The sequence below is a fragment of the Portunus trituberculatus genome, chromosome 40 (genome assembly GCF_017591435.1).
Source record: "Portunus trituberculatus isolate SZX2019 chromosome 40, ASM1759143v1, whole genome shotgun sequence".
Classification (NCBI taxonomy): domain Eukaryota; kingdom Metazoa; phylum Arthropoda; class Malacostraca; order Decapoda; family Portunidae; genus Portunus; species Portunus trituberculatus.
The window spans coordinates 4980784-5003207 of NC_059294.1; the positions used below are offsets into that span (position 1 = coordinate 4980784).

Here is a 22424-nt window from a genome sequence, read left to right on the forward strand (position 1 = left end):
GTAGTGTGTGTGTGTGTGTGTGTGTGTGTGTGTGTGTGTGTGTGTGTGTGTCTATCTATCTGTGAGTGTGTGCGTCTGTCTGTGTGTTTGTCTGTCTCTCCGTCTGTCTGTCTGTCTGTCAGTGTGTGTGTGTGTGTGTGTGTGTGTGTGTGTGTGTGTGTGTGTGTGTGTGTGTGTGTGTGTCTATCTATCTGTGAGTGTGTGTGTCTGTCTGTGTGTCTGTCTGTCTCTCCGTCTGTCTGTCTGTCTGTCAGTGTGTGTGTGTGTGTGTGTGTGTGTGTGTGTGTGTGTGTGTGTGTGTGTGTGTCTGTGTGTGTGTAAATGAGTATGTGTGAATGAGTTTGCGTGCGTGCGTGATGAGAAGCGTGCGTCCAGCGAGCGCCTACATTTTACTACGCCTTACCGTTGTCCATCACCACTACCACCTTACCACCACCACCACCACCACCACAGTTGTCAACAGGCGGGGCACCTCCACGAATTTTAAACCCAAACTTTTTCCTTTAACCGTGCAAAGGACGAGTGAAGAAGCGAGTGAATTGTGTTTTGTGCGTGTATGGACGAGTTCCTGTGCGTGTCATCACGTAACTCACGCCTCGGAAAGTAGTAGTAGTAGTAACAGTAGTAGTAGTAGTACTAGTAGTAGTAGTAGTAGTAGTAGTAGTAGTAGTAGTAGTAGTAGTAGTAGTAGTAGTAGTAGTAGTAGTAGTAGTAGTAGTAGTAGTAGTAGTAGCAGTAGAAAGATTGTTTTTGTAGTAGTAGTAGTAGTAGTAGTAGTAGTAGTAGTAGTAGTAAAAAGATTGTTTTTGTAGTAGTAGTAGTAGTAGTAGTAGTAGTAGAAAGATTGTTTTAGTAGTAGTAGTAGTAGTAGAAAGATTGTTTTAGTAGTAGTAGCAGTAGTAGAAAGATTGTTTTAGTAGTAGTAGTAGTAGTAGTAGTAGTAGTAGTAGTAGTAGTAGTAGTAGTAGTAGTAGTAGTAGTAGTAGTAGTAGTAGTAGTAGTAGTAGTAGTAGTAGTAGCATGACTGGCAAGGTAGTTAATCCCTTCAATACTGACACACATTTTTTACCTTGTAGTGCGATTTGACTATTTTCTTTGCGTGAGGAAGGGTGTATGAGGTCAAAAGATTACTGGTCAAACACCACCAGTTAGTAAGCAGAATGAATATGGAAACACGTCCTGGTACTGATGAGGTTAACCATCATCACCTTCACAACAGTCGTGCACTGCCTCATCAAACTCTCTTGTAAATACCGAATACCACATCATTTTATCAGGCTGTACCGGGTTGACACTTCATAATATAGGCTTCACTTAACTAGATAACAACATAACTAAATAAATAACACAACATGAGCAATGAAAGACAACATAAGCTCACTAATAAATACCAAACAAGACTGCCACTCGTAGGGGAAATCTCCTTCAGTAGGTGGTTTTAGCCTAATGTAGGGGGTAGGGAATACCTACGGGGAAAATACCAATTTGTAAAGGAAAGTAGAGAGTTTATTGACAATATGTAGGGGAAGGTTTTTTTTTACTTTAAATACTATAAATATTTGTCTGGACACTCATTATTAGTAGAGAGAGAGAGAGAGAGAGAGAGAGAGAGAGAGAGAGAGAGAGAGAGAGAGAGAGAGAGAGAGAGAGAGAGAGAGAGAGAGAGAGAGAGAGAGAGAGAGAGAGAGAGATTTGATTTGATTTGATAAATTTATTATATAAAAACGTATCAAACAGTAGAAAATACCTAAACAACAACAACAACAACAACAACAACAACAACAACAACAACAACAACAACAACAACAACACACACACACACACACACACACACACACACACACACACACACAAGCGTGAGGCCACGCAGGGCCAAAGAAATCCTCGCTGGCCAAGGGGATTAGGAAAATCCCCCAAAGCTGGGTAAGCGGACAAGTAGTTCGTCCAGGACGTTGTGAGGTAGGAGGTGGCGGCAGACAGCATCCAGCGGCAGGCCCTGGGGCAGGAGATGGTGCACAGTGGGGCACGCCAGGCAATAGTGCTCTATGGTATTGGCCTGGGGAGCGTGGCATAGGCGACAGGCTGCATAGGCGGGCTCCCCCACCACCCCAGCAACCTGCCACGGTGGCCGGTAGCCCAGCCGCAGGCGCGCAGACACCACGTTGTGTCGCCGCACCATCAGACCACGGCGGCGGTAGGAATATGGTGAGCGGCAAACGGACTCATAGTGACTGATGGTGACACTGTAGGGCCTCTCGACGCCGCGGCGGCGCTGACCAGGCAGGAAGTCAGCAGAACGGATCCTGCCGAGGTAGCAGGGCAGGGAGAGGGGATGACCAGCACCACAAAGAGGGAGACGGCAGTGAAGTAATCCTATGTGAGAAGGAACCCAGATAAACTTGACTGAAAGGCCGCGAGCAGGTAACAAGGACAAAAGGAAAGGATTTGTTCAACAACAAGAACGTGGGTGGGACGAAGAGCAGAAAGAGACTGTAGAGCGGGCTTAGAGTCACAAATGATCACAGCACTCACACCTCTCTGACAAACAAGACTAACTGCATCCAGGAGGGCATGGAGCTCGCACAACGTTGAACTAGAATGATCACGAAGACGGCGGCCGACCCAACCCCCTGGAAGCGGCGGCAAGTCGGGCTAGAAGACAGCTCCACCAGCAGCACCATCCGACTGCAGCGACCCGTCAGTGTAGAGGCGATGAGAAGCAGGGGAGGAGGAGGTCACCAGCGCAATATGTTCCAAGGCCAGCTGCAGCTGGAGAGGAGGCGGATCACACTTCTTCGTAGGGGTGAAGCTGACCACAGGCGAAGGGAGCATCCAGGAAGAGGGACCAGGCGGGATATCAGCCGCAAGAAAGTGTAAATTTAGGCTACGGAGAGAGGAAGAGACAGACCTGATGAGACGGCGACCAGAAGGCAGAAGAGGAGGAGCGGGCGGAGCAGGGAGGAGAGAGTCCCGGACCAATGCTGTGAAGTGCGGCGAGAGGTGAGGAAGGTGCAGACACTTTACTGTAAGGCAGGTAACGTTAGAATAAATCCTTTCAACAAGAGATGGGATCTGTAACTCCTTCTGCATGTTAACAATCCTGGTAGAAAGCGGCCAGCCAAGAATCACCCTCAACGCTTTGTTTTGAAAGACTTCCAGAGGCTCCAAAGCAGACCGAGGAAGTTGAATCAGGGCAGGGGAGAGGTAATCAACTACAGAGCGTATAAAGGTGAAATAGACAGTCCGAGCCACAGGAATGACAGAAGAGTTGTTGGTAAGCCAACGGAGAGGGCGGAGCCGACGCTGAAGACGACCCAGCAAGTCACGGACGATCGGATGGGACTGACGTCGGGCAGGGAGAGCTGGCGAGATCCGGACAGGCAGTCCACGGTGAAATTGGAAAAGTTGTCAGTATTCGCGAGGTTGCTTCCCGCAGCTTAAATAAAATATAGTTTGCACTAAACAAAATATATAAAATATATTTTTGTAAGCCATAAATGGAATTTAGTTTGAACTAAACGGAATATATGAAATGCATTTTCACTACCTCACATGAATAAGTTTTAAACTAAACAGAAAATATGTCATTTAAACTTATGTTAAAACACCAGCCACCAGCACACATATTTACACCGTAAATTAAAACATATTTCGAAATACATTACAAGTGTGTGGAGAAAAATTACTTCACTTGTTCTTCACAAAGTTTTCGGCAAAGTTTTCCTCACTGTCAGCCTATGAGGGTGCCGGAGGCCAGGACAGTGCTTCACCTTGGGCTGTAACGAGATGAATGCTGCGCGTGGAACGAGGTAGTTCAAGGCAGGGAAACTCTTGTATCATAAAACAAGCGCGACAGAATTCAGTGCACCAAGTATCTTCCGCTTTCAGGACGTCTCTCTGGTTTGTCCTCTGGTGAGGAAGATGAGAACATGTGCTATTGTCACTCGTTACCTCCAGACTGGAACAGGCCCCTGCGTCCATCTCATAGTAACTAATTTGTACCTTGAAACTGAGACGCCTTCCTATTGCGTTATGTATGAAGGAGACAATTGAAAGCAAAACTATGAGATCATGTTGGCACGGCATTAAAAGGATGACCCAAGTGTCTTAAATAAAATGGGTATTTGCTGACGGAGTCTTTTCCACACTCGAAAAGATTGTGCTAATGTCGCGAACATACAGGTCTGCATTTACAATTGAGTTGACTTAAGGTGCAAAAGAGAACGCACTCTATCTCTTCCAAGGTAAATGCAAAGTTCTCACAGATGACGGGTGAGGAGAGAGTGTAGACGCTGTCGTTCTCTTAAGGGGCATGACCTCGTATTTGTTGATATTTAAGATTTCACCGTCACGGAACAAAGGCTGCTATCTCCCCCGAGCATAATGGCGAGCGTCCTTATGCTTGCCGTGTTCCAGCACCTGCAGTGTAAATCTTGAAGAAACTCAAGCGTTGTCTCCCGGCTGCAGGAGACTCTGAAGGAAGACACGAGGCAGGATTTACCGTGACCTGCCTTTCTAATGAGGGTTACGTGTCATGCTCGCGATTATGCTATTATTATCTTTCCGTAGGGGCGCTGAGAGGCGGTGTATGCAGAATTGGCCACTTCAGGTACTTAGATCGACGCATGAAGGCAGAGAAGGAAAAGTAATAATGTCAATGCCATTTAAATCATTAACAATAAATTACGAAGTTGTAACAAGAATTCCTTACTGGCAATGTCTAAATTAAACAAATGATTAAGTAGATACTTTAAATAATACACAAATACACTAACTAACGAGCAAAATAGAGAGATAAATATATAAGTGGGTAAATAATATCAATAATTCATAAGCTAAAATACTCAATGTTTTTTCATATAATCATTTCTAACGCGCAGAAGCTTTTCCATCTCACAGTACCATTCTGAATAACACACACACAAAACAAAACATAAAATCAAACGGATGAACATGAACTGTTAATAAAATATTCAACAAGAGTTAAAGGAAAACGAAATCGCGAATAGCTTCCACGAATTCTGTCATGAAATTCTTGTGGAATCTTAAAAGCGGCTTTCAAACGAGAAAAGAAAAAAAGAAATCCACAAACAAAGGCCATGAAGGCAACGTCTGAAGAGAGAAAAAAATGTCTTCCAGATGAACGAATAAATCCAACTCGAATGTGAAATGGGAAAAAAAGAAATCTGGAAAACAATAAAAACACGAAGGAAGGCAGTGAGATGAGCCATGGAGGGATAAAGAAGACAACCCGTAACGAGAGAGAGAGAGAGAGAGAGAGAGAGAGAGAGAGAGAGAGAGAGAGAGAGAGAGAGAGAACACACACAAAAAAAAAGAGTGAGAGAAAACCAGTGGAGATAAAAATATATTCCGAAAAACGTAGAAGGAATGTAAGGAAGGACGAAAGAAAGGAAGGAAGGAACCGAGACAGAAGACAAAGAAGGGGAAAAAGTGAAAGGATAAGCACTGAAATGGAAAATGGAAAAGGGGGAAGGACAAACAACTCACCCAAACACTGTAGGGGTTGCTCACTACAAGGACGGAAAGTGTTAGGTGAGTTTTCTGTTTCTGCTCCCAACGAGTCTTGTTTTCTTGCCGTTAATCTTGGCCACGGGAGATTAAGAGAGGCAGTCAGTCCTTACGGAGACGTATTAACAGCCTATCACGGCCTGGGAAATATCTGGCCGGAAATTGGGTGGCAAAGAATCTCGGGAAATGATTGGAATTTTGTGGCATCGTTCTTTATTTCTGTCTCCCGGTCTTGGTTCAGACGGGAAAGCCTTAGTAGTTGGACAGAGGGTCAGACTGAATCTCTCTCTCTCTCTCTCTCTCTCTCTCTCTCTCTCTCTCTGCTGAGGTGCTGAGAGGAAAGAGGAAGGGGAAGGAGAGGGTTGCTTCTCGGGATACGCGTTTGTCACGCTAATGAGATACATTCAGGATACTCAGGTAAAATCAGAGTCAGTAATTAATTCTGAGAGAGACGATTTGGGTTTGAGAGCTGCAGTGGAAGTGAGGTACAGTAAAGCGTCTTAATTGGTGATGCTCTTTGTAATAAAACGGGTTACTCGGTAATTTAGTGCCACAATAGCAATAATTTCATCCGTCCCCTTCGCCTCTCTGCTCTTCACTCAAGGTTTCAGTTTTTGCTCACGAAGAAAACCTGGTGTTAATTTAATTGCAATATTAGTATCATTCTTCAATAAATTTAGTTAATCATAAACATATATTCCTGTTAAGTGAATATTACATTTTTTTTCATTTTGTTTCGTATTCCAGCTAAGGCGATCTAAAATATGATAAAGATTAGTAAATGAATTAAAAAATATGTAGGAAAGAAATATTACCATATATTTCAAAGGAGACTCCGCTTAATTACATGTAACCGTCATAATCGGTCTCCACTTTCTCAGTCAGGACGAAAATATCCAGCATTGTTCTTGAAGATTACTTACTCACAAAATACATATTCCACTTGAAAGAAAACATGGTAAAAATAGCGTCTCAAGGTAAAGACTTAGTTCAGTAATGACCTTAAGCAGATTCCCAATTTTTCCTTTGTGCCAGCTATGAATAAATTTCTGTAACGATCAGTGCAACCAACAAACTGCCTCTTTCACCGTCACAAGAGCCGTGCAAGGCAACACAACGTACATTATGTCAAAGGATAAGGTATTTTTAGTATATAAAGAGTTGATAACAGGTTAATGATGCCGCAGTGAACGTTGAGAAGGGTAACACACACACACACACACACACACACTCACAGATGAAGTATATAAGAAAGCGAACAGATCTTCCGACAGCTGCTCCATAGTAAATAACAAATATACAAGAAAACATCAACACAAACTAACACGAACATGACAAATGGATAACAGAAACAAAACCAAAACACACATAATCTTGAATCCAACTAAAGGGAATCAACAGAACCACACGCCCTCCTCCGCTCTCTCGTGCACCTCCCCTCTCCCATCCTTCCCTGAGCACTCCCACTCAAATATGGTGCTGAAATATTAATGACTGGGAGCCTGCATGTGATTATTCGAGGCGCGGGAAGCGAGCATCCCGAGCCTTGGGGTGGCGGCGGAGAGGCAAGACCTGAATGGGACGTCGGGCGAAGCTTACTTATATTTCATGCTAATAATTTTATTGTGACGAGTTATGGTGACACTCCCTACACGCCACGGTCCCTTTACTTTTTACTCGCCTTCTCTCTTTCTCCTTCTCTCTCTGTCTCGCTCTCCTGTTTGTGGTACTTGTTGTTTGTGGTGGTGGTGGTGGTGGTGGTGTTCGTGGTGGTGAGAAAGAGAGGGGAATGAAGATAAAGCGTAATCTATTATCTATCCTGAAGGTTTGTAGATGAGAGAGAGAGAGAGAGAGAGAGAGAGAGAGAGAGAGAGAGAGAGAGAGAGAGAGAGAGAGAGAGAGAGGAGCTATTTAGTAATTATTTCAGACCACACATATCATCAGTAGCACTTACATAAATATCTACTTTTCTCATTCAGCCGAGAAACGTCACGTGTCTTGCAAGATAATTGAATGGAACGACCAAATTTGTAAGAGTGCGCAGTGTGGTCAGACTGGAGTGGGCTGTGATGGACAAGGTAGAAGTGAGTTGGTAAGGTGGATGGTAGCTATTTGAATGGGATGGTTAAGAGGGGAGGGACGGTGGGACAGGACAAGATATGATACCCATCCTCTCCACATTAGCATGTTTCTCTCTACTGTCTTCCTCCTTAAGCTTTTCTTTTTTTTTTTCTTTTTTTTTCTCTCTCTCTCTTTCTCTTTCCAGAACTGTGACACTTTTGGGACCGTGTGTGTGTGTCCTTGTTAAGGACAAACAGGGAACTGGCCACCAAGAATCCATCCCTCCCCTCAGCAAGCAGGACGGTACTGTCGCCACCAGCAGTAAGGAGAGGGCACAGTTGCTGGCTTCCTTGTTTGCTGGAAAAATGAAGGTGGGGAATCCACAGCAGCCACCGCCTCAGCTGGTCCAGCAATGTGAGAAGACTGTCACCATGGTGGAGGTGACGCATCAGCAGGTGAAGCGATTATTGCGGGGGCTGGACACACAGAAAGCTACCGGCCCTGATGACATCAGCCCGCACCTGCTGAAGCGATGCTCCCAGGAACTGGCTGCCCCTCTCACCCAAGTCTTCACAACTTGTGTACGGGAAAACGTCTGGCCTTCAGTGTGGAAGGAGGCTCGAGTAGTTCCTGCACACAAAAAGCTCCAGGACGGACCCAAAAAACTACAGACCCATATCCCTGTTGTCAGTGGTGGGTAAAGTGTTTGAGAGGGTCGTGGCAGAGGTGGTGTGTAGCCATCTCAAGGACAATGCCCTCCTCTCAGACCAACAGTTTGGGTTCAGACCTGGAAGGTCAACCTCCGACCTAATGATGCTTCTCACCAGGCAGTGGCAGGACGCCCTCGACGACGGCAAGGACACTATAGTGGTTGCTTTGGACATAGCTGGAGCTTTTGATAAAGTATGGCACAACGGATTACTGGAAAAGCTTCGTGCTAAAGGCATCCAGGGTGGCTTGCTACGACTCCTGGGAAATTACCTGCAGGACAGAAGCCTCAAGGTGGTTGTCAACGGGCAAACATCTGAGTCCCTGCCTGTGGAGGCATCAGTGCCACAGGGTTCAATTCTTGGCCCACTCCTGTGGAATATCTACGTGGATGATCTTCTCCAGCTACTGCCAGGAGTCAAGGCCTATGCTGATGACTGCACCCTCTCCTATACCTATCCACGCCAGGACAGTGGGCGGGCTGCTGAGGCCATCAATCAGCAGCTACGAGTGATAGAGGAGTGGGGTGCTCGCTGGCAAGTGACATTCGCGCCGGAGAAGACACAGGCAATGGTTGTCTCTCGGTCCCCAGCCGCCATGGCAGCAATGGCAGGAAAGTTGTCTTTGGCTGCTGCTCTCCCACTCCAAGATGACGTCAAGATACTTGGAGTGGAGGTGGATCGAGGGCTGAGGTTTGACAGCCATGTCAAATCCATTGCCAAGAAAGCCTCTCACAGGATCTCCGCTCTCAGAAGGATCGCCAGTTTCCTCGACAGGAAGGGGAGACTGCTGCTGTACAAGGCACAGGTGCGGCCCCACCTTGAGTACGCAGCTCTCTCCTGGATGTCCTGTGCCGCCACACACAGAAGGAGACTGGACAGCATCCAACGCCGCGCCATACGGCTAGTAGATGCTGCAATACCACCTCACCCAGAGCCTGAGCGTCCCCTTGATTCACTGGAACACCGCAGAGATGTGGCGGCAATCGTAGTGTTCCATAAGGCACAGGTGCAAAGAGTGCCACATCTGGCAGGGCTGCGTCATCCTCTGAGAGTCACCGCACGGAGCACGAGAACGGTGCTCAATGGTGGTGACGCCGTAGAGGTGCCGCGATCCCACGGGTGTCAGCATCAACGCACCTTCGCAGGACGCGTCTCCAGGATGTGGAACTTGTTCACGGCCGCGGTGCCTCACGTCCAGGAGATGAACACACACAGTGTCAAACTGATGGCACATAAGTGGAGACAGACACTGCCAACTCCTCTGACACTCTTTGTGACGTGACACTCAGTGTAGTGCAGTGCGTGAATAGTGCTAGTGAAGTGAAAAGAACAGTGCTCCATTTACATGCTGACCATCTTGTATATTATCTATTTTAAGTCTTGTAAATATTGTAGAGAATAGATTGTAGTACCCTTAGAATAGGTAGCACACGACAGTGCGCCTTTGGGTACATGTTCTTCTGTATAAATTATGTTTAAAAAAAAAAAAAAAAAAGAGAGAGAGAGAGAGAGAGAGAGAGAGAGAGAGAGAGAGAGAGAGAGAGACCAAGGAGGGAGGGAAAGAAGGAAGGAATGAGAGAGAAGTCACTCACCATAATTTTCAAGGTTTACTTTTCGGACCCAGACTGGGACACTAACGGGAGAAACTACGTAAAAGTTCACCCTTAGAAAATGCGTAGTTTATACATCTTGGCTGTGTGTGAGTGTCACCGGTTGTACGTGGCACGACCAAAAACACACACCACCACCACTGTAGGTGTGTCTGTGATGGCAGTGTCAGTATAAAACTGTCATGATAACTATTTATTGCATCAATTATGAATGAGATATCACACTTACACAAATTTTATATATCAATTTACGGGTTATTGTGACATCTTTCTTTTCGTCATCGTATCCAGCTATGGTTATTAAGCGATCGAAGCAGTAAATACTGAATTATTTCTAGTTTTAGAGCTATAGTGTTTTCATATCACGCGGGAAAAGATGAAAAAATCGAGGTATCTGAAAGGCAGACTATATTTCTTTCATTCTCTGTTTCTATCGCCTCTATTCTTGATGCATACGTATTTTTGACAATGCCCCATGGTGAATTGATAATAAGTAGAGGAATATACACATTTTCTCACGCATATATATCTTTCTATCTATTAAATGATCTATCTGCGAATCCTGCTATTAATTTATTTATCTACCTACCTATCAATCTACCTATTTGTTTGTCTGTCTATGTATTAATCTATCAGATTACCTGCTCATCTATCTATTTACAAATTTACCTTCACACAGACATGCAAATATCAACAAATCGGCATGGATGGGTGATGACATTACTGGGTCTCTGCTTCCAATATTTTTTTCTCCTTGTTATAACCAAATTTAGCAACAAAATTGGGCAGGCATGCTTTACTAATCTTACTTTTTTTCAATAATAAATAAATTAATATCATTCTATGTCAACCAGGAGCCGAGAGCGTTGTTATTGTCACGAATTTGCTCGAGTCGCCTCCTCCTGACACCCTCTTCTACGATGGTCATGTACAGGGTAGAACAGTGAACAAACAGCGATATTTTAGGCTAGATTCTCGTCCCTCACTTACGCATGAACGCCCAGGAGTATGAGGAAGTCCCGGAGGAAGTTGTGGTAAGATGTGCCAAAGAAATACGTGTGATAGTTCTTTAGTTATGCTTTGAGGTCGCCGACAACTCAGTCTTTCCTTATATTTCTATTGCAAATACTCATTGGTGACTGGCGTACCTGCAGATCCGTGCTACCCTATATACCTCAGTTCCATATAATATCCAGTTTACTGTAATACTTATCTACTTTTTCCTAGTTTTGTACTACACTTTCATTAACCATCTAAGTACCATGCCGCGTTTCCATATTCCTTCTGCTTACTATTTCGTGATTTTATACAGCTTCAGAAACTCATGTGGGGATTATAATAGTAAAGACTGTGGCCATTAATCTTCTGATCTCCATAGACCCTTCCTTATGTCAATAAAATGGTCTTATCGTACACAAATCTCTAGGTAAAACATGCGTTCCAGTACTGAAGGGGTTAACAAGGGAGGCAACCAGGTAAGTTAACCTCAGTAAAAGCAAGGGTAGTCACCAGGTGAGTTGGCCTTACCGATAATGCCGTGATAGCTTTGGACTCAGTTTAGTGCTTACTATTATTTGAAGTTTACCATTATTTTAAAATCATCATATGTTGCCCTGATGTAATTATTTGTTTTCTCTTTTGTATGTATTTGATTTCAGATAATCAGTTGGATAGTGTCAAAATAGCAAAAAATATAGAAATAACATAATAATTTTCAGCCGAGGATAAATTAGATTAGATGAATGAAATTAGATTAATTTCCTTGATTTCACCTATGATTCTTATCTTTGAGATCACAATTAAAAAAAGGGTAAAGCTTTCTAATTCAGGTGCATCAGATACAAGAATGAAATTCACATACCATACCTTATTAGTTACAAGTATAGGTTGGAGTGTTGGACCAGTTGTATGTCTGCGGTGAAATTAAGTTATTAGATGTTTCCAAATTTTTGTCCTTTTCTTATGCAGGAAACTTCCTTCATGTGTGGGGAGTGTTTCCTGCTTTTTCCGACCACAGAAGACTTCAACGCCCATCACTGTCAAGTGGCTGAGGTGGTGAAGGTGGAGGATGGCAGTACACAACATGTGGAGGTCAACCAGCCCACTACTTCCACTCTGGATGTGCCGCAGTCAACAGAAATACACATAGGTGATATCTGGAGTCTTATTTGTTCATGAAATAGAAGCTTCTCAGAAAGTGTGTAGCTCAGAAACTGTCATTTCATTACTCAGTTTTATCTGTAAAGATAAAAGCATTATTTCTTTTTGATACACAGCTCTCCATTTTTTTTTATATGTGCTTACAAATATAAAGATGTAACCAGATACTAAAGAATTCAAATTAGTGTTCCTGAAATTTAACAAGTTCTCTTAAATTACCCTTGCAGCAGGAACATGGGAGGCTGGAGAATCTGAGGCAGCCATGGAAGAAGCCGTAGCCAGTATCCTTGGAGAAAGGATGAAGCGGACAGCACTTCAGGAACACCCACCCCCCAAGGTCCAGCTGGTGCACACCTCAGAAATGAGTGAGGGAGAAGTTGGGCTTTCAACCATCAAGGAAACCCAAGTGGATCCTCTTCTGGAGCACACTGTTGAAGACACACATCACATGGAAAGCAATGTGCAGCTGGATGCTGTGGAGATCCCCACCACAAATCTGTACATGTATGACAATCCTGTGTACCTTAACCGCCTCATGAAGGACAACACGTTTGGTCGGCGGGTGCGTCATGATGCTCCCTACAGCCAGCGTCTCGGTAAGTCACATCCATCAAGTCTGGCTCACTCCATTAATGTACTGATTGTGGACACTTGATGTGACGTCCTCAGTAAATCTAATACACTGGATATAGAAACGGAATCAGTATGTCTTGTGTCAGTTTGGGAAATCATGGAGCCTACATGTATGTTTAAAATTTATAGATGAATAGCTTTTATCTCCTTATAAATAATCCTCATACAATAATCTTTCAGGTCCATGGGATAACAAATCCAGTCGCATGCTTATACAACTTCTCGGGGAATATCCAAGAGCATATTTTATTTTGGATAAAGAGTGTAAAAGAACAGAGGCTTGGGAGCTTATTCGCATCAGGCTGGCTGAGGCTGACTTTCAGTTCACAGTGCTGCAGGTGAGAACTTTGTAGAACTGCTCACTGCTGGGAGCGTGATTTCATGTAAAGAGAACGATGAGATGCTATTTCTACCATCCATTTTTGTCACATCATGGACATTCCTCAAATAGCAGACTTATTTCAACTGTTTGAATTGTTTGTGTGTTATATGAAGAGTAATCAGACATACGCTCTGATAGTTTGAATGATCTCCAGATCCGCATGCGTTGGCGGGAGCTGTGCAAGAAATACCGAAACACTGTCAATCATAATGACATGTTTAAGACAAGAAAGACATGTCAGTTCTTTGATGAAATGAATGAGCTTTTTGGTATGTAATGGTTTTCAATACTTTTGGCTATATAAAGATCTGATATCTTATTTAGAATACTTCTCTATCCAGTTCAGTATCTTTCCAAGCATTCTTTTCAACTGAACAGTCTCTCTCTCTCTCTCTCTCTCTCTCTCTCTCTCTCTCTCTCTCTCTCTCTCTCTCTCTCTCTCTCTCTCTCTCTCTCTCTCTGTCATGAGTTTAAGGCCCAAAGTTTGATATAAAGAATAATTAACTTTAGTATGTAAGGCTTTAGCTGTGAAGTACAATTATGTTCACTACAGTATTCTCTAGCTAGGTTTTTCATGGATGAAATACTTGATCTCTTTATTTAACTTGAAACTTGAAGGAGTGTGGGATCACCCGGCTACACTTCTGCTGATTCGGCAACTTGAAACCAACGGAGGCAAACCTCTAGGCCAAAATGGAGGAACTCGCATGAGAATCAAGGTGTGGGAGCACATACGTCAGGTGTTAGCATCACATGGCTACAAGTGAGTTCAGTTCAAGCATGATTACTCTGGAGCTATTAGCATAAATCCCTTATCATTCCTCATCTTCTCTTACAGTGGCTTTGTATATTCCCCTCACTGCATTTGTTTTCATTTCAGGAAGCACTTACTTTGCTAGTATTTAGTGTATTTTCCTTGGTACAGTTATACTGCTGATCAAGTTCAGGGTCGCTGGAGTAACCTGGTGACTCTGTACCAGAGGATGGTGGAGCACAACTCACGGCCGCACAACGAGCCCATCACCATTGCCTTCAAGGACCACATTGAACGAATATTCAATTATGTTCCAGAGCGCAACTCAAAGTGGCTCAAGATAATGGAGAAACGTGGAAAATGTCCCAAGTCGGTGCCAAGTATGTAGTGATTATCATCATTGTTGTAATTATAATCATTGCAAGTGAAATAATGTAATTGTAAGAGATAATTTGTGTTGTAGTGCAGTGGAGTACAACATTATACCTTTGGTTTTTTTAATTAATAAATCTTCCTTTCTCTTGTAAAATCAAAGCTCTTAATATTTCTTAAATAGCTGCTATGTCTTCCTTTTCAGTATTAGACATCAATCTTTCTCTTTCAGAAAAGTGGAGTGCAGCAGTGGAGCGGAAGCTGCTGACTTACTACTATGAGAGAGTGTATCGTTTTAATAATGATCACATTGATAACACCACATTGTGGAAGGAAATAGTTCAGGTAAATACTATTTTCTACATTTCTAATATTTCTCTAAAGAAATATAGCGTTGTTATATACTCTTAAATTTTTTAATTTAATCATTCAAACGTATGTTTACTTTGGCCATCCCATCGCATGGGTTGTTAGTTTGATACACAAACATATGTTTGTAATGCAACAGATTTTAGTGTTATATGATATTACTGCCCTAACACAGAAATTGGAAGATGAAGACGGATACTATACTACCATTGAAAAGGTGCGAACTCGTTTCTATGAACTGACCAAGCAGTTTTCCATATCTGAGCAACACAATGCGCAGCCTGGCACAATACGTCGAGAGTGTAAGCACCATGAAATGCTTGCTGAGGTAAGTCCTGCCGTAGGCTGTCACTCACTTATCCTCACAGAACTGTTCACTATATATCGTCACATGCATTTATTATTATTCTTTTTTAGCTTTAGTTTTGTATTTCTTTCTCTGGTGATATCTCAGATTTGTGAGAACAGTTTTTTCTAAGATTTTGTTCATAATTGATCTTATATAGAAACTGCAGTCTTGTTATTGTTTATGAAGTTTCACTGTTAAGTAATGGAAAGTATGACATATTTGGCACACAACTTACAAGTTTCTTTTCCATCCATAACATATTATCATTTCAAAGTCATAAAAATGTGAGATGTGTGGAACTTAGAATGACTCAGATTTCCTCATGGCCAAGTTTTGTATGAGATTGAACTACCCAGGGATGATGTAGCTACTTGACCCTCTCAAGCACCCAGTATTTAATTTTTCATCTTTGTTTGATGTATCATCCATTACAAATATTTTATCCATTCATTCTTTTCACAACACACAATGATTCACATTTTTTTTCAGATATATAATACCTACAACTTTTGGCCTCATGATAGATCAACAATTAAAATGGAAAAGACCAATACCATTAGAATGAGACAAGGTAAGAATAATAGCACAATTTGTAATCTTATTATTGTCATCATCATTATCACCATCATCATCATCATTCTCACCATCATTGTTATCATACCATCTTCATCAACATCAGTATCATTGTTTTAATAGGGAGTTATCAGATTCCATGCATCTATTCGTGTATGTTCAGTCCTTACTGATGACAATTTGAAGCATCACAATTTTGGGGAACTTACCTTGTACATGTAAGTGGCAGTAGCAGGAGATTTAAATAAGATGTCTTACTTATGGATTCTTTGCAGTCAACACTCAGTTAATGTGGAATGAAGATCAGTCTCGTACTTTGCTCCAGCTGTATCCACAAGTGTTGGTCTCCCATGTTGCAAGTGGAGACCACCAGCCAATAGAGGAACTGTGGCTGCAGTTGGCAAAGGCGTACATGAATGCTGCAAATGATCGAAAACAGTGTTATGAGGTAAGCTTGTGTGTCTGATAATTTTAAAAATAGTAATCATTATTTTCCTTTATATGCACAACATTCTTTTCTAATGACATTATTGACAGGAGGATTCATATTATTTTTAATATGTGAATACACATTTTTCAGATTGAGGAACACATTGCCTTGATGCGCCGTGGGTACCACAGCCAGAACCCATTCCCTTTTGTTACTGAAATGCAGCTTCTGGAGGAAACAGAATCAACTTTTGGTTTTGTTCCTGATTCTCTACCAATTACTGGTGATCAATTGATCTCATATTGGAGTCACAGAGCTGCACACCTCCTCTTAGATTTGGTCATTCATCACCGCCAGGAAGGAGTAAAAAATTCAGGGCTGTTTGAAGCAATCAGTCGTGACCTTGCTGATTATGGATATAGGTAACTGTTATTGATAATACTGAAGTGTTTGGTCTTTGGATATTACTAATCTCATTGCTCATCACTTGCTGATTGTAGACAATCTCATAGTGTGTAGTATGGAATTTGTTTGTTCCTTAAAAAAATGTGGAATTAGAGCTGGTTGAAGACTATGTTAGGATTTTAATATCAGGATGTGTGAAATGATGATTTATTTGATACTGTGTATGTTTGTATTTTTCTTATAGTATTGGAAAATTGAGCAAATTAACATACCAAGGTTATTTCAGATACACTGGGGAAGAGTGTCGTGTGTACTACTCCCTCCTGAGGCAGGTGTATACCAACAGACTGAGGACCATCAAGCGGAACAAGGAAATGATCAAACCCTTCCCATACATGGACAAGATGGCAGAAGTGGATGCTGTCGTTTCACAACCAAAGTTTGTTGGTAATTATAGCGTTTACATACTTTGTGTTGAGGAAATGAAAAATTAAGATGAGAGAAAGAAACCCAACATTTGTTTCTTATATATTCTATAGAAACTCCAGAAAACCGTCAAGCCATACTCAGTGCTGCAACATCCAAAGTGGATGAGCTGAAGGGAAAGGAAGGTGAGGTGCAGATTGCTCATTGGCTGGTCAATCTGAAAATGTCCCTCAAGTGTAAGGAAGCTGTTGTTCCTCCTCCTCCTGTTAAGTGTGTAAGTAGTTGTCATCGTAGGTTTAATAGTATCTTTTTGACTATAATATTACTGTCCAATAGAACTCATAAGCCATACTATTTTTAAACTATTACTGGTGATACAGAATAACACTGCTTGAAGCATTGCTTGAGTGAAAAGGCACTAGGTATCATTTAAGGCAGCATGGACTACTATTTGCAGCTGGCTCGCATCTTGGCCGAGATAGTAGAAGCGTCTTCCCATGAAGCAAACTTGGATAAATGCTGCACTGCTCTTAGTGACCATCTTAACCATCTGAAATTGATAGCAGGTATGTTAGCTTTTGACTGTACATACAAACTGTTGTCCTCTGCCCAGTGTGTCCTGATTTTGATGTGTGTGGATGTGTGGCTGAGTGTGGGTGTTAGTCTAGGTGTGCTTGAAAGTTTTAAAGTTATGAATGGGTGAGAGATTGGTCAAAGCAATGTCAGCTTTTTTTTCTATTCCAGAAGATTTTCTGTTTTTATACTTAGTTATTCATGGAGATTATCTTACTATTATATATATATATATATATATATATATATATATATATATATATATATATATATATATATATATATATATATATATATATATATCTTAACTATTTGTTTGTATTTTACAGGAAAAGGAATTTCTAATGCTGAAAGTAATAATATGTACAAAAGCAGAGGAAGAAAGCCGACCCCAAAAAGTGTGGCTCAGCCAAGTAAGTGTCTGTCTGTCTTTATGAAGTAAAAATGAATAGTGGTTTAATATTTATCATATATATGAATAAATGAGTTTTACTTATTATCATAAATCATATTTATTTGTTCATTATGTAGGTGATGATGAACTGACAGTAACAACAGAAGAAATCATATCCTGCCAGTGAATTTATGCACAAATTTACTATTCATTATTGAGTGCATGTTTGTGAATATGAATGTATTCAGAAAATTCCAGGAATATAAGTTCTTAAGAGCTAAATCTTTTCTAGAATATGGGAATGTTCAGTGGACGGAGAAGAACCTGATTACTATGCTGAGAATCATCATAGAGTGGAAACTTCTGTGCCATGACAGTGTTGAAGTGGAAGTTATGCTTGGAAATAGACAGCCTTTATGGAGGGAAGTGGCTTCAAGTATCAGTGACCACTACAAGCTTGACCCTGCTAAGTGTTATGCACGATTCAGCCAGGTAATGGCACTGCACTATTGTGTTGGGGAAATATGTGTTTAATGCAGCTTGTATCAGACATTTCCCCCTACAATACTGCCTATAATTTTTCATGAAATGTTACTTCAGTGAACATGCATTGAGTGTTGTTCGGATCAACTGTTCTTCTCCATTTTTCAATATTTCCCTTCTTTACATTTTGCTATCATATTCTCCAATGCTTGCTGATGAGTGGCTGAGTTAGTGGGTACTGTATCATTGAGAATATTCCTTGTGCTTTGCAGCTTTGTCGGGAGTACAAGAGTGTCATGACCTTCAATGCCCGCCTTGGCAAAACTGATGGAGCTAAGTCTGTTGTATGTCAGGACTTATTGGACTGCATCATGTCACTTGATGTTTTCCATGATGCTCAGCTGGATTTAAGAGGTATGTCTGACACATGTCACACAGATACATATACTATGCTGGTATTTGCCATATCAACTGAAAATTTTCATCTTGACATGACCACATATGTTGATGGCTGCCATTAGGACACATGTTTGACACTCTATATTCTAGAAATATAATCTCAATGTTGAAAATTGTCTGATTTAGGAAAATTAATTTTAGTGATAATAAAGCTTGTATAAAAGTAAACAGACAAAAGGGAATTTGAGTTCTGTGTATTGATGGGTGTAAAGAACATTCATCTTTATTGACAGAAGGAACTAAAGGTTTGTTCCCACAACAGACAGATGGTGGGCGAGTGATAAAAGTAGAAGCTGGGGACAGGATGAGACTCTAGACCTCATATTCACTGTGAGGGAAATGTGGACTGGATCATCAAAAGTGAATTGGGATGTGGTGAGAATGCCTGCCCTTTGTTTCTAGTTTGATAAGAGGTCTCTCATTCCCGACTCTTTTTTCTTGCTTTTCTTCTGTCTCCAACTTTCCCTTTGCCTTCTCTTTTACCTTGTTTCTGGTTTCTTTCATTTGGTTGCTATATTTGTCTTTCTTTTTACCATGATTGGGATTTTTTTTTACCTGGATTTCTAATAACAGATGATTACAAGGGCATTCTTCTTCTAACAGCACCTCCACCACACAATTACAAGCAAATCATAAGAAACAACAAGATTTTAGGTCTTGCAAGGTATAATTTCCCAGATTTTAGGCACTTTTAATCTGGTACATTATGTAAGTTAACTCATAATGATAATTTGTTTTAATTCCTAGAAATAATGCTTTTGTTGGAAGAAATTACTAATTTGATCCATCTCATAATGTAGGTAAGTGAGATGATGGCAGCTAGTGGCTACAAACATACTGGTGAGAGCTGCCAGCAAAGATTTCAGTGTCTGTTCAAGAGTTACCAGGCAGCAGTGGAGCACAACCAGCACTGTAACATAAGGACTCGCCGCCGGCCTCCATTTTACTACAAGCTGAGAGATCTTTTTGGTACTTGTGATATGAATTCTACATTTGTAACAGGTGAGTATTGTTGAAATTGCAAAATATCAATCATGGTCATAGACAAGGCAGATCCTGATCCTATGTAGATCATGTCTGTGTTTTTATGTGTTGGGAAATGATTTATAGGTTTTCAAGTAATGAATGAAAATTATTTGACTTTTCAGAGGCAACTGAAAACCCAAATCAAGAAATCTGCCTTGACAAAACACAAGTCTTGCCTGTGCTTGTTACCTTACTGAGGAAAGTCAGGGGTAGTTATTGTCACAGTGTTCCACGTAGACCCTTTCTCTTGCTTCTGGCCCAGCACCTCAATGAATATTTTCAGTGTACAACATCTACTTTTAATTCCTGCTGGTGAGTCTTTTTTCCATCAGGTACAAATCATGAAGACCTATACATAGCAAAACCTGCAATAAATAGCAATGAAATCAAACATTGATTTAAAAAATCTTTAAATAAGCTGTGTGGTATATGATTCTTTGTGGCAGTTCATGAAATGACAATTAGTGTTGGTAGAAGTGACAAGCATAAAATATAGGTGATGTAGCAAAATAAAAAATTGGAATAGTTTTCATATCTTGATCTCTTGGATACAAGTTACCTATTTATTGACACGTACTTTGGAGGCACTGATGAATCCCGGTTATACTAAAGGCAGTACAGAAAATTAATGTAATTTTGCAATGGAAATGCTGGATACACAGGGAGTAGTTTTACATCTTTCAAGAAAGATGTATAGAGAGATACCACTTATGAAGACATAATTAGGAATGTATCAAGCAAGGAAACTTTTTTGTCTAGACATTTGCTTACTTAAAAAGATAATTTATTACAATCTTAAGTCAATCACATTTGTATTATCTGTCATTGATCAATATCATTATATACTTGCAGTGTGTGGAAACTTATGGTCCATCTGCATGAAATTCACTATGATGCTGCAGAACATAACACTATAGTACAAGAAGACATGAATCTTGGGGATCTGTGGCAGAAGAATCCCAAGCCAGTGGTGGCATATGGTCTTCATGCTCTTCCTCTTCCTGGCTGGGAAAAGGTTAGTTACATATTTTTTTCACAAAAAAATACTTATTATCAATAAGTACTATTCATAAGAAATTCTATGATTTTTTTGCTTGACACTGTTCCAGTGAAGGAAAAGTTGAAATTGAAAATATAGAAGCCATGTAATCAAGCAGAATTTATTATCTTTCAGAAAACATAGTCTATAGTATAACTTTATTGATGAGTGGGGCATCTCGGGTTACATTAACCTATATGTTTTTCTTTTTGAACAGGCATGCAAGTGGAAAGTCAATGAGTTGTACCTGCTCATAGAAGCTGCTGTTGACTTTGTGCTTCAGCAGCCAGGTTTGGAACAGAAAGGCAAGACTGTTGAGACAGTTGCAAGCAAGTTACTGAATGTGCATGGTTATGAAAAGACTCCAGAGCAGTGTCGAGAACAATGGCAGTATATTGTGACTACTTTCCTTAGAGGTGGTTATTTGCAATTTAAGGAGCAATTAAACCTTATCCATATTTTGGCTCCTTCTCTACTGGTATCACTCACTAATAATGCTCATATCAGTATGTCAATGGCAACAAGTCATCAGCAGCAACAAATAGCCCACAGAGCTGATTGTAAAACTACCATGTCATCAGCTACAGAAATTAAAGATACTGCAATGATACATTCTTCAAAAAAAAGAAAAGTAGGAAGTCATCATTGTAGTAGACTACCATCAAAGGAAGCAACTAATGATGGCGATGAAACTAGTGCATCAGAAAATATCACATCCTTTGTTCAAATCAATGTTCCAAGCAACAAGAGTGTCAGAAAACGCCGGACTCAGGCTTCTATTAGTGAAAGAAAAAGAGAAGGGAGGTCAGTTCCATATTGTACAGAAAAAGGTATTGACATCTCTGCTGATAGTAAGAATGGACATAGTGTATTAAGGAGTGTGAAAAGATCGTCTTGCACCTCAAAAGAAAAATCAAGCAAAGCAACTGTCAACACTAAACGAGCCAGTACTTCATCTACTGATGCAAAATTGACCGATTCCAAACCCTCTTCAGAAAAAACAAACAGCCTAAAAGCACCAAAAGATAAGGTGCAAGTGGAAGTTTTAAGTATTACAGAAAACAAAACTTCCAAATTAATTGAATGTCGCACAGTGGAAGGTGCCAGCCCTACCCAGTCACTTAAACTTTACTATCCAGCAGATCACCCTCTGCCTCCAAATGTTAGATACTTGTATATTCCTCAAGCAATGTTTCATTCTAACTGTGGCTCTCCGATAGGGAAAGATCCATTGCCAAATTATCTAGAAGATAACTCGGTCAAAGCTTCATCTGGGATAAATGTTAAACAGGAGATTAATTGTGAAGGTGATGAGACGAATGAAGAACTGGACAGATTATCAGAACCTAATGATGTAGCTACTTTCACAATAAACCCAGAAAAAGAAGCTGTATTGGGGCTGCTGTCCAAGTACAATCAGCATTGCAAACATGGAAAGGAGAGATTACATGATGTAATTCAAGAATATCATCGGGATCACATTTCTGCCCTGAAAAAAATGACTTCTTTATTTAAGGAACTCCAAGAATGTGTCTGATATCCATTTTTGTACTTTTCTTTTGTCAGAATATATTTTTTACTGTGAAAGTATTTTCTTTTATAATTCCCTTACTCAAACTAAGTGGTGCATTGTTGGCTTTTGCCTTTAATAATGAATATAATAGGTGCACACACACCAGAGTGATCT

At 41.0% G+C, this 22424-nt stretch overlaps 1 protein-coding gene and 1 long non-coding RNA gene across 2 annotated transcripts; one reads left to right on the plus strand and one right to left on the minus strand.

The window, feature by feature from the left end:
* Positions 1-10776: 10776 nt before the first annotated feature.
* LOC123516046 lies at positions 10777-22324 on the plus strand. The gene is made up of 23 exons (XM_045275057.1): positions 10777-10944; positions 11879-12059; positions 12298-12666; positions 12884-13041; positions 13240-13354; positions 13704-13848; positions 14011-14219; positions 14444-14556; positions 14756-14908; positions 15419-15500; positions 15778-15950; positions 16083-16354; positions 16624-16784; positions 16877-17037; positions 17221-17329; positions 17666-17749; positions 18023-18222; positions 18486-18627; positions 18935-19047; positions 19473-19674; positions 19821-20010; positions 20551-20713; positions 20955-22324. Exons 1-23 carry the CDS (start codon positions 10903-10905, stop codon positions 22272-22274), a joined length of 4857 nt encoding a protein of 1618 aa, XP_045130992.1. The 5' UTR covers positions 10777-10902; the 3' UTR covers positions 22275-22324.
* LOC123516048 lies at positions 12008-14108 on the minus strand. Its single transcript, XR_006678072.1, has 4 exons — positions 13977-14108; positions 12594-12752; positions 12290-12498; positions 12008-12148 (listed from the first exon to the last, which is right to left on the minus strand). It is a non-coding gene; the product is annotated as an uncharacterized LOC123516048 (long non-coding RNA).
* Positions 22325-22424: the final 100 nt, after the last annotated feature.

Bases quoted from the DNA above. Each gene is read 5' to 3' on its own strand.
- LOC123516046 (XM_045275057.1), top strand. From the start codon at position 10,903: ATGAACGCCCAGGAGTATGAGGAAGTCCCGGAGGAAGTTGTG. The intron at 15,501-15,777 runs GTAAGAATAATA...GATTCTTTGCAG, and splicing joins TACCATTAGAATGAGACAAG to TCAACACTCAGTTAATGTGG. The intron at 15,951-16,082 runs GTAAGCTTGTGT...CACATTTTTCAG, and splicing joins ATCGAAAACAGTGTTATGAG to ATTGAGGAACACATTGCCTT.